The sequence below is a fragment of the Mesoplodon mirus genome (genome assembly GCF_964341445.2).
Source record: "Mesoplodon mirus genome assembly, chromosome: 4".
In the NCBI taxonomy this organism is placed as follows: domain Eukaryota; kingdom Metazoa; phylum Chordata; class Mammalia; order Artiodactyla; family Ziphiidae; genus Mesoplodon; species Mesoplodon mirus.
This window is the reverse complement of record NC_138979.1, coordinates 178,851,303-178,863,442: the sequence shown is the minus strand read 5'-3', so window position 1 is coordinate 178,863,442 and position 12,140 is coordinate 178,851,303. Positions and strand designations below refer to the sequence as shown.

At 53.4% G+C, this 12,140-nt stretch overlaps 1 protein-coding gene across 1 annotated transcript; it reads right to left on the bottom strand.

The window, feature by feature from the left end:
• Positions 1-542: 542 nt before the first annotated feature.
• Positions 543-10,977, bottom strand: SERPINA5 (serpin family A member 5). Its single transcript, XM_082619535.1, has 5 exons — positions 10,897-10,977; positions 4,320-4,941; positions 2,716-2,986; positions 2,210-2,357; positions 543-1,557 (listed from the first exon to the last, which is right to left on the bottom strand). The coding sequence occupies exons 2-5, from the start codon at positions 4,924-4,926 to the stop codon at positions 1,369-1,371; spliced, it is 1,215 nt and encodes a 404-aa protein (XP_082475661.1). The 5' UTR covers positions 4,927-4,941; positions 10,897-10,977; the 3' UTR covers positions 543-1,368.
• Between the last annotated feature and the right edge of the window lie 1,163 nt (positions 10,978-12,140).

The following is a 12,140-nucleotide window of genomic DNA, read 5'->3' as shown; positions in this document are numbered from 1 at the left end:
GGGCGCAGGCTCATGGAAAGCAAGCTTTGGGCATGTAAGGTGGGGCGACAGGCACTCCGGGGTCAGACTTGGGGGCAGCTAATTAGGGGAAAGTCTGAGACTGAGTGAAGGACTCATTCACTCATTCATTCATTGATTGTTGAAAGTGTCCAATCCCCTTTATTTGATAGACAAGGAAGCATGGTGGGTTTTGTGAAGGAGGAGAGTGATCCTACCTGGATGACAAGGGAGCTGGTGCCCTGATGCACTTGACCTGGGCTTCTGTTTCTGGCTCATGTCTCCTCTGTGGCAGAGCCCAGGGCTGAGAGGGTGGTCCAGGGGCCACACTCCTGGGGTCAAATCCTGCCTCCACCACCAAGGAGCTGTGTGACCGGGTATATTACCTGTTCTCTACAAGCCTCACCTTCCCTACCTGTAAAGTGGGGATAATAGGAGTGCCTGCTTGGTACAGGATATTGTGAGGGGTAAATGAAACCATCCAGATTAAGCACCTAGCATCAGTTCTGGAATATAAGCTATTAATATTGCTGTTCCCAGAGCTACTTCCAGAAGGCCAATGACACCCAGTGTTTGCAAAATGCTTTATTGTTATTGCTGACACTAAAACCCACAGTTAGTCATCAGGGTCTTCAACTGATACTCTAGTATTGGCAACAGGCCTCCATTCTCCCACCCCCAGCCAAGCCCATGAGGTTGTAAATGTACCCACAGGACGGTACAAACCTGGGATGGCCGTGTCCACCCTGCCATCCACCTGCTTTCCTTAAAAGATGGGTGGCACTTGGATGCACTGAAATCAACTGATTTGTGGGGAACATTCTACACTTTTTATATGATTTCAAGGATCCTCCAGTCCTTGACCTGACCCTTCATCACATACGTGGGGATACCGAAGTCCAGACAGTGTTACCCAACGTCACACAGCTGGGACAGAAACCCCACTTCATGCTCCCATTCCAGTGTCCTTTCCAAACCATGGCAAACTGGTAGCTGGTATTGCAGACAGGTGGGGAACTAGGCTTGGGAATATGCTTCCTGGTGGAAATATCTACTGGAACAATCCTCCTGGATTGGATTCTGAGCTTCTCTCTGCCACTAGCATGCTGTGTGGCCTCTCTGGATCTCAGTGCTAATCTCCATTGATGAAAGGTGAGAGCAAAACCAAATGTCCTCCAAAGCACCCGTCTTGCAATCATGTGAAAAGAAGCAATCATCAGTATTTCAATGTTATTGTTATTATTATTATTTGTGGAAGCCTCATTAGTCAATTAAACCTGTGTATATCACCAGCTACCAGCAGATGCATGGCCATAGTGCACCCTCATCTTCCACTATGGAAGCCCGTGCCTTTCAGGAGAAATCCCCATCTCAAGGGCGAGTCACTTTGCCGAGGAAAAGGATGTGTTTGCTGTTCTCCACAATGAGCATCAGAAAGGGCCTGTTGAATACTATCCTTTGAGAGCTCATCCGGGCAGATCTGAACATGAAGATCGTCCCCGTGGCTGCAGCCGCTTGGGTTCCCGACTCGTCCACCTCCACCATGGCTTTGTGCACCATCTGCAGGGGAGACATCAGGCGTCACCGAGCCACCAGGGGCTGGGAGATGCCATCAGGGGGAAACGGACAAGCTTCTGCCCGCAGCATCACTGTCAACGTTTCTGTGCTCCTGAGCCATGAAGCAGATAGGAGATGATGTGATTGATCAACTACTGCGTACCACGGCTTACAGGTGAGCGCATGCGTGTCTTTTTTTTTTTTTTTTTTTTTTTTTGCATGAGTGTCTTTCATTGAATTCTCAAATCATCTAGCAGCAAGGGTGTGACTCTCCAAGTTTATAGAGAGAAAGGAGGCTCAGAGAGGTCAAGTAATTGCTGGAGGTCACACAGCTGGTGAGTGAAGGAGCTGGCATCCAATTTTTAGTTTTGATTGCTTCAGACAAGATACCTTCCCCCAAGGCACGGTGCTGGATAGGGTTTCCCATTGTTCAGAGGACAAGATGCAAAGTGAAACCTTTGCTTCCTGAGGGAAAAGAGGAGAGAGAGAGAGAAAGGATTTGGAATGAGGAATGGGATGGAATAGGATGGGATAGGATAGGATAGGATAGGATAGGATAGGATAGGATAGGATAGGATAAGATAGGATAGGATAGGATAAGATAGGATAGGATAGGAATTTCTGAAAGCAGGTGCTCAGGAGCTTCTGGGCTCACCTCAGACACCTGGATGCTGGAATGGTTGGAGATGCCGGTCAGGTCAGCATGGGAGGTGAAGACATCTCTGATCCCCAGCTTGGGGAGGACTTTCTCCAGCTGATAGGAGCCCTCAATGGAGAACTTGGGTAAGTAAAGCTCAAGCTGCCTGGAAAGAGAAGACCTTTCTTGGACCCTCCCAGGGCACTGGCTACTGAGCTCGTATTCCTGCCATCTCCTCTTGGTTTCATAATGCTCCTCCAGCCCGTTGCCTACAATGGAACCCATCCTACTCTGGACTTGGACCTGGGCTGTCCCCAGAGGTCACTGCCCACTCTGATGGCCCCGCCAGAAAACCCAGCTTCCAGCCCTGCTCCCTCTAGCTGGGTCAGGCCAGGGGGCTGGGACTTCACATGATGCCTCTGGGCTGGGAGGCGGCTCCCAGGCCAGGTGAGTCCTCCCACCATTGCCGTGTGGCCCTGAAGGTGTGCAGCAGCAGGCCGGCCCTGGAATAGTGGGAAGAATACCTCTTCATGGATATCTTGAGCCACTTCCTCAGTGTTTTCTCTTTTAGGCCATTTTCCAGCTGCCCCATCCCGCCCTCGCGGGGGAGAATGAAGAAGGCGGTGGCGTTCCCTTGGTAGGGGACCCCGACCACCCTGCAGGAGAGGTTTCGGTCCAGGAGGTAGTAAAACTGGTCCACTCGGTTCATCATGGGTACCCGCACCACCGTCTCCGAGGTCACATGGAAGTCCTGCTCGTGGGTGCTTTGGCGGTTGAAGCTTGTCTCCCACTTAGCTAAAGATTAAAATGGAAAAGGAATTAAACATTCTCAGCTGCCAATGAAAAGTGTGCAGACAGTAAACCTACCAAACAGACAGCATCCTCTTTGGAGCAGTCTTACTGGCGGAAGTGACTGCCAAACCTCTTGAATATAAAGACAAGCCCCTTCCTAATTCGGGGGACAGGCTTGAACTTTTTGTGGGGCTTTATTTCCACATTTGCAAAACAAGGAGGTTGGTTTTCGTGTCTTCAGAGACCCTTCACCCCTAATGTTCTTTGTCTGAATCTCTGATGTTGCTACTCAAGGTCAAACATCCCAGTGAAGAGGGTAACGAATATGTATGGCTGACAAAGCTACACTATATCTGGGTGGGTTATTCTCTTTTTCACTCTTTTCCCAATATTGGATCTCAATCTGGGTTTGGGAGAAAGGTTGGTAAGGTTCCTGCAAAAACAGGACTTTTCCTGCTGGGAAGTCTGTGATTATGCTTCTTGCTTTGTCTGCTTGGGACGTTTTGTTCAAAGTGGGACAAGTAATTGTTTCCATTTTCTTACTAGTTATCAAATATAGATCCCGCCCGCATGCCCCACTTAGATTATTTCACAGCTGTCCTCTGCAGCCTAGCCCTAGACCAGGGGACAAGTAATCTTAGAGTCCGAGCCTGATACTCACCATCTGTGACCACGGGAAGAGGGGGGCTTGGTTAACAGTTTAACTATTTTCCTCTTTCCTCTTCCCTCCCTGCCCCTCCCCCATCCTCAGCAGGCCCCGTGCAGGGTGCTCAGGGGCTCAGTATCTAGAAGGAGAAGCAGGTGTACAAGCTGAGATGAGTAGGTATATTTACAAGAAATGCCAGGGAGATAAAGATGCGGAGGTCAGCTCTTGGGGAGGGGAGAGAGGACTGTTCAGGGGAACAGGCTCTTGTTCCAGGATTTCTCGGCTGAGGAAACAGCCCCTAGGAGGATATGGGTACCAGGAAGTATCTGGGGGAATGCCCTCTAAGGCCCTTCTAAGGCCCACAATCCTGCCCTGAGTAGCCATGCTGTCAGTTTCTTTGGCATTGTGGCCTCGACAAACTCGTGCTTCAGAGCCTGTGTGGAAACTGTTGCTTTAAGTGCCCCCAGGGGCACAAACAGGAACCAGCTGTTCCCCAGTGGAGGAAACAGCATCTGGGGTCTTTCACTCCACCTTATGCAGTCTCACCCAGCTGCTGTTGGCTTCACTCTATCAACAGGATCAGAAAAGAATAAATCCACTCCCACTCTTTCACGTGTGCGGGAATTGGTTGTTTTGTTTTTTTTTGTTTTTTGACAAAAGCATCTTAGAAGAGAAAGTTCAGGGCCTTACCTTTAAAGAAAATGTAATTCACTATGACCATGACCTCGTTGCCATCCAGGCCCTTAACCAAGTCCACAATCTTGCCCTTCGTTTGCTTTGACACGTAATCATTGATCTGCTTCTGGGCCCCTTCAGGGTCCCCAAAGTCGGTGGGGAAAGTGTCTGCCAGGTACAGCGTCCTCATGGCGCCCAGGAAGGCCGCCTCGATGGGCACCCCGGGCTTGGCGAACAGGGCGTTGCCGAGGCTCAGCTGGAGGCTGTCTCTGGGCCGCTCGAGCTCCCGCAGCAGCCGCTGGGAGGCGCTGTGGAGCTCCTCCTCTTGGCCCTCCTGGGGGCTGAGGCCCAGGCCCGCCAGGACCTGCGCCTTCGTGTTGCACCGCGCCCCCAGGGAGAGCATGGCCAGGCTCACGGAGATGCTCAGCGGGGAGAAGAAGATGTTCTGGTCGGGGGCAGCTGCGGCCAAGGCCCTGTAGAGGTCGAAGACAAAGTCCCGGCTGCCGGGGGCCACCGTGGCAACTGCGGGCGGCAGCTCCTGAACTCTCTTCTTCTGGGGGCGGTGCAGGGCGGCCATCGGCGGGCTCAGGAGCACCAGGCACAGGAGTAAGCAGAGCCGCATCGTGGCTGCCCAGGCCTGAAAGGGAGGGTGGGAAGGTGACCTCAGAGGGAGGATGGGAAGATCACAAGCAAGGCTGACGTTCTTGGGGGGCGGCACCATCAACCAGCAGCCTCAAAGGGCGATGATGACTCGGAGAGGCTGCGAGCGAGGGTTTAAGGTAGCGCGGGAGGGAGTGCAGCACAGAGACTTGAGGACATGGGCATCGGTGGGTGGGGAGAGCAAGGACCAGGCGGAGGGGCGAGATCTCAGGTGGGGACTGGTCACCAAGGCGAGAAGCCTCCCTCACCCACATCGAGGTACAGTCACAGGGTGATGGGCCGTGGGGCGGAGGGTTCTCCCGTGTTCTGCCGGCTTAGCGTCTCTGAGGTTACCGGAACCTGGCAGCCTGTTTCCATACATGGCTCCTAACCCTCACTTCCTTTCCTTGGGTGTAGCCTTTGCAAGACCTCACGTCCTTCTATGAGCTCAGGGCAACTACCCGCCGTGGCCCCTGCCACACTGCTGGATTCGTCCCTGTTCATTTGGAGCATCTGCTCCATGGCGCGGTGGCTAGCGTGCCAGCCTCCTGTAGTTCATCAGTGAACACACGATGCCCTCAGTCCCCCTCTCCTTCCCCAGGGGCTGCTCCAGGACCCCTCAAAGCCACCCTTGTCCCTCATCAGAGGCACCTTCCCCCCTGGAGGAAATTCTGCCCTCTTAACGTGAGCCCCCCAACTTCCCTTCTCTTCTGTGATGGGCTGAATTGTGTCCCCCAAATCCATTCATTGAAGTCCTAACCCCCTGTACCTCAGAACGTGACTGTATTGGAGACAGGGCCTTTCAAGAAGTCATTAAGTTAAAATGAGATCAAGTGGGCCCTGATCCAATGTGGCTGGTGTCCTTATAAGAAGAGGACACGAGGACACAGACACACACAGACTGAGGGGTGACCACGTGAGGAACGTGAGGGCACAGGGAGGAGGAGACATTCACATACAAGCCAAGGAGAGAAGCCCTAGGAGGAACCAGCCCTGCTGATCTTGGACTTCCAGCCTCCAGGACTGTGAGACCATAAATGTGTGTTGTTTGAGCCCCCAGGCATCTCTTCTTCTGTGTCTCCCCCAGGTGAGGAGGCCCTCAGCTTCCTTTTGTCTGTCTACAGCCTCTCAGGTGGGCCCTGGGGGCTCTTCCATCATTCTGGCCTTGTCCTCCGCCCACAGTCTCTCCCATGACCACCTTCCTAGACCCCTCCTCTCCAACCAGAAACCAACCCTTCCTGTGCCCGGGCCTCCTAAAGCCTTCCTTCCACCCCTGTGAACAGTGCAGACTCTGCAGCCCAGCAGCTTGGGTTCAAGCCTCAGTCCCACTGCTTCCTCCAACGTGTGACGCGGTGCAAGTCAGTTACACCCATGCCACTGCCCCACCTGTACAATGGAGGTCTAGACAGAACCTCCACCAGGGGCTGGGGCTTTAATGATCAACATATGTAACGTGCTTGGAGCAGTGCCCGGTGCAGACATGCTGTCCAGGTGTGAGTTGTCGGTGTGGCAGTGACTGGCCAGAGCCCCACCCGAGACCCCCGTTTCCCCAGCTGTACCGTGGGGTACATGCTTTCACACACACACCCTCGTGGCAGCCTGGTGGCGGCTGGACAACTAATTCCCACGGTGGCCTGACTGACCCCTGATGAGACCTCTTGCTTGGCATGCATCCACCGGTGGACACCGTGTCATCAGATGCCCCAGGCCCAGGGCGAGCACAGACACAGAGTCACAGACCCACGCAAAACCAAACTTCAAAGAGCCCCAAAGAGCTGCATCAGATGTGGCTGGCGTGGGGGACACCAGGGAGCCTGGGGATCAGCAGTCCTGGCCGTCTTTGTCTGAATGAAACTGACAGACTCAAGCAAGTCATGCTCACCACCCCTGGCCTCCAAACTGCACCTGAGCCCACAAAGGAAGTTCATTTCGAATATTCTGTCTGCAGAACCTCCAGCTACCCTGAACCAAATATAGCGCCTGAGCAGTCCCCATTCCCGTGGGAGGCCCAGGTGCATCGCCAGCACCCGCCACTGCGGGGTGCTGTGCTGTCTTGACATATATCAACTGCTTTAGCCTCACACCCGCCCACGGAGGCAGGTTCTATTGCTAGCTCCATTTTACAGACGGGTCATCAGGCTCAGAGAGGATGCCTTGCTTGCTAGTGGTGGCAAAGCTACTAGGGTTCAGACCTAGTTCTGACCCTCACAACTCACGCTCTGAACCTCCACACCATTTAGTTCCCCCAGATCCCTGGTCCTCCTCCTCTGTATCACAGCCTCCGGATCTTGTATTCTTGGCCTCCATGGTCACCACCGATAGCCCCTCCTCTGCAGAGAATTAAGAAACAGGCTTCCCAGGCCGACACTCCCTTTTTGTTCCCACTTTGAGACTTGCCTTCACGGAGGTCTTTAAAGGACACGGGTGGGTGGTGTGATCTCTGTGTCCTTTAGCGTGTGGAGTGTTAGAATCATCCATGTAGCAGGATGCTGCTGAAGAAGCAGTTCAGCTCACCAACCCCCCAGCTCCCAGACACAGATTAACACCGAGCTGATAATTACCCTAAAAGAAATACTTTCAAAGAATAGCTACAGACTGCAGAGGAGTTTTCTGCTTGGACGGAGCCCAGGGGCAGCTGGCGGGGGAGCAGGAGTGAGAGTTCCAGTCTCCCATCCTCCCACCCCTGCAGCCTGGTGACCTTGAGCCAGGCCCTTCCCCTCTCAGGCTTCAGTTTCTTCATAAAAACCTAGAGGTCTGGTGCTGTGGCTCCACCACTGCCTGACCCCCCTGAAACACCAGCGATCTGATGGGCCAGAGCCACTTCTCTGAACGCCCCATGAGTCCCCGTAGAGAGCAAAGGCTCAGCTTCCCTCAGGCTCCCCTGGGCTGCAGGTTTGGGACCCAGAAAACCTTGCTCCATTTAGCTCTCTCTCTCTCCCTCTTATTGAAGCCACTGTTTATTAAGGACCTGTTAGACACTCTATAAATATTACTGCATTTCATCTTTACCAAAAGTGTTATTAGCCCCATTTTACAGCCAAATAAACTGAGGCTTAGCAAAATGGAAAAGCTTGTCCCAGCCAGTGAGTGATGGAACCAGGTTAAAATCCAGATTCCTCTGACTGGTGTACACACTGCCTCTTGGCTCCCTTTCATGGCTCTGAGGAATGACACATTTGTTCCCTCTCCTCTGTGGCTACTGGTGAGTATTCCTGGGTCTCTCCCAACCTGTTCACCTGAATTAGCTCATTTACACTCCTCCACAGCAACATGGAGTTGGTATCCTTGTCACAATTGTACGGAAGAGGAAACAGAGGGTCAGAGAGGTTACTTCTGAGAAAGTGGAGCCCTGGGGGTACTCATTTCAGGTTTCCTAGTTTCTAAGCCCAGTCTTTGCCATTACACTCCTGGGCCTCTGGTACAAATATACAGCTTACAGAGTTTTGTGCCAACTTTGAGCCAGTGGAGAGTCTGCTCCAGGCTCTGTGAGCCTGGCTCTCAGGACACCAGTCCCCGCAGCGTGCCGGCAGAGCCTGGCCTGGCTGACCCTCTCCTGGGCCCCTGACGCCAGTGTGTCTGCAGAGATGCTCCCACATGTCAGAGGGAAGAGAGCAGATCGATCAATTTCATCTGGCATCCCAGGTCAAAGGGACTTGCGGCGACAGAGGGTGGGCATGGGGTAAGCAGGCCCTGGGCAGTCCTTCCCCTGGTCCCCCACCATCCAGACCCAAAATCTGCTGGCGTGTATTCCAAATGTTAGGCAACAAAGTCCCACTGAGGTAGACTTTGGACTCAGCCGTGGGAGGTGTGCAGCTCAGAAGGGTCTGTCCACTATCTGCTAATTACGCAAGGAGATAGATACAAGATATGGAGCCCAGGCAGAGAGCGAAAGACAAAATCACAACTTCCCCTGGATCCTAAAGACCAGGGGACAGAGCTTCCTGGAATCAGTGACCTGGGGGACTTTCCCAACCTCCCTCCCCATCTCCAGACTATCAGCAAGGCTTGCCAGTTTGTAGCTCCGAAATCTGCCTGCCTCTCCCCATTTTCCCTGCCACCATCCTAATGGAAGCCTTTTTTTTTTTTCTTTCACCTGGACCCCACTTCTCCTGGGCCTGAGAGCCATCCTACATACATAAGTACACTCTGAAAGAATCGCCTTCAATCACAGACACGGTCAAGGCGCTCCCCTACCTAAGAACGTTCTTGCTGCCTACTGGCTTGGTAACACCGAACTCTGATTTGTGCGATAAGCCGTGAGGATGCGTGCCGTCTGGCTCTGTCTTGCTGTCCCCAGCCTCACGTGCCCAGCTCTATCTCCCAGGGCACACTTCTTCTTTTTCAATTCCTAACACAGAAGCCCCATCCCAGCCCCGGGCCCTTGCACACTCTGCTCTCCCTCCTGGAACCGTTTCTCCACCTTTCTCACAAGGACCAGTTTCTGCCTGAGTCCAGGCCTCCACTTGACTGTCACTTCTTGGCGGTACCTTGTCCACACATGACCACGCCCTCTCCGCGGTTATGCTCTATAACAGCCCCTTTGATTGTTTCTCTCATGGCTCCATCAGTTACAGAAGTGCAATTACGTATGCGTGTGCTGTTGATCCCTCTTGTTCCGGCCTCTCCCCCACTAGAACATGTGCTTGTGAGAGAAGACCCTCATCTGTGCTGGTCCCGCCATGACACTTTCAGTCAAGGGGTGATGCTCAGGCACCCCTGTGAATGAATGAATGAGTGGATGGATGAGTGGATGGATGAATGGACCCTGTCTCCTTCTCTGTAGTTCAGAGGTGTTAGACCACACGCTGGCCACCGAGTCGTGGGAATGAGCCAGGCTGGGCATCCAGGGCTGAGCCCTCGTGGCCCTGGGGCTAACATGCCAGCTGACCTTGAATAACTCAGCTGACCTTGAATAGCTCAGCTTCAGTTTCCTTTTTCTTTCTTTTTAAAAACCACTTTATTGAGGCCGGACTGACACCCCTAAACCTGTACATATTTAATGTAGACAACTCGATGAGCTTGGAGAGAAGTACACACCCGTGAAACCATCACCACCATCACCACCTGAACACATCCATCACCTCCCGAAGTTCCCTCCCGCCCCCTTTATTCTTCAAGCTGCAGTTTCTGGATCTGTCAGTAAGGCTGTTGGCCCAGGGGAGCAGTTTCCCTTTTACTGTTGCATTTCATGCCAAAAGCCCCATCCTTAGAAAAACTGAAAATTTCACTCACTTCGCATCCACATTTTGTTTATTTAACGAACGGCAAAATGGCATCTGGAGCTCTAACAACCACTCTGGGTAGCAGCCCCTGGGCAGGGCAGCCTTATCTCAGGGAAACAGATTATATTTGAACATTTTTCCTGGTTTCTAAAAGTCCAAGGTTCCAGGCACAGAAAACAATAGAAGCTACGGTTTATCGAGCACGTCCTGGGTACCAGACATTTTGTCCCCGTTCAGGGTTTCTCAGCACTATTGGCATTTGGAGCCAGATCATTCTTTGTGGTGGGTGCTGTCCTGTGCATTGCAGGGTGTTTAGCAGCATCCCTGGTCTCTACTCACTGGAAGCCAATAGCAACCCCCGCGCCCCAGTTATGACAACTAAAAATGCCTCCACACATACCAGATGTGCCCGGCGGGGAAAATCATACTTGGGTGAGAACCACCACTTATCTAATCTTCACAGTCACACCGTGCAAGGGATGCAGTCATTTGCATCTTATCCTTGAGGAAGCTGAGGCTCGGCCAGATTTAGTGTCATCCCCAAGACGACACAGCAAGGGGCGGGGTGTCCCCCACTTCTCTGCTCCAGAGGCCCTGGCTCCCTCCCCACCACGGTGTCCTGCTCACCCTGGGGCACCTCCAAAGTTTCTAAGCCCTCCAAATCCCATGACTCCAGAGTCCATTCCTCGCCCCTGAGCCCACGGCCCTCCGTCCACTGTGCCTGTACTTACTGTGTCCAGTGGCCGAGCGTGCACACAGCAGACGCAACGGTCGGCTGGGCTCGGTAAAGAGCAGAAGGCTGGCTGGACTGGAGCCAGCATCTGTCACCGACTACAGTGGGGCCCTGACTCCGCCCCTCCCCTGGCCCCGCCCCAGCCAGCCTCACCCTGTCCTGTCCTGGCAGGGCTTCTAGGCCTACCAAGCCAAAGCCATCTGAACTCTGACCAGGGCCGTCTCGTCATTGCCCCGAAAGCCCTACACCAGCCACCAACTGCCAGCAATGGCACGAGCATCCCAGGCAGACCAGGATGGACAGGTGACCAGCTGCCGGCTGGTCCAGACACAGGGAAAGGGACCGCCTCTCAAACCTCCTCCCTTCCTCCAGGCTGATCCCTTTGTTTCCTGCAGCCAATTTGCTGCAGATCTGGAGGAGTGAGGACCCAAGTTCTTCAAAGGCTTGTGCGCTTACTAGACTCATGGACTCCCCGTCGCCAGATCCTGGTGGAAATTAGATGGATTGAGAGGGTCTCACAATGGCTGAGATGAGGGGGTCACTGTATCCACCCCTCTTATTGCACTCATAACTGAACCGAGGCTCAGAGAGATGACGGAACTTTTCAGAGATGTGCATCAGTTAGGGACAGGGTGGGGCTGAATGCCCAGGTCGCTGGCTCCAGGGCCAGTGCTCTTTGCTAAGCAAAGGTCTGTCTCCAGGATTTCTGTGGGCTCACTTGGACTGTCCTTTTCTACCTTGAAACTGGGGCTTCAAAACTCAGCCCCACACTTTCAAGAACATTTCCAAGTGCTAGGGTGTTGGCTCAACCCTTGTTTCATTTCCAAGGTCCCCATGCCTGGGGCTCCCTAGTACCGGGGTATCCAGTGTGTGGCCATGACCCAGAGGTTGTGTGGGTGACGGTCGCGTGTGGAGTTGGTGGAGGAAACAGAGGGCCAGGCGGTACCCAGAGGAAGCGATCCTGACGCTCAGCACCCAGGGTCGCTCCACAACCTCTGAGATGTCCCCCTTCTCGCTCCCTGATTCTGGGCCCAGTTATGGCCCATTATCTCTTTTAGTCCTTACAACCACCCTGCAAAGGGTATAATACTGAACTTTATCTCAACCTAGAGATAAGCACAGTCACTACCAGGCATCAGGTGCTTGCTTTGTGCTCCCTGCCCTCGCAACGCGCTAGATGATGGGCACCAGCATCCCCATGGAATCCGTGAGAAGACGGAAGCTGAGAGAGGTTAGGTGATC

Coding starts and splice junctions, on each gene's coding strand:
- SERPINA5 (XM_082619535.1), bottom strand. CDS start 4,926: ATGCGGCTCTGCTTACTCCTGTGCCTGGTGCTCCTGAGCCCGCCGATG. Junction 2,987..4,319: donor GAATTACATTTTCTTTAAAG/GTAAGGCCCTGA, acceptor TTTAATCTTTAG/CTAAGTGGGAGACAAGCTTC. Junction 2,358..2,715: donor CTCAAGATATCCATGAAGAG/GTATTCTTCCCA, acceptor TTCTCTTTCCAG/GCAGCTTGAGCTTTACTTAC.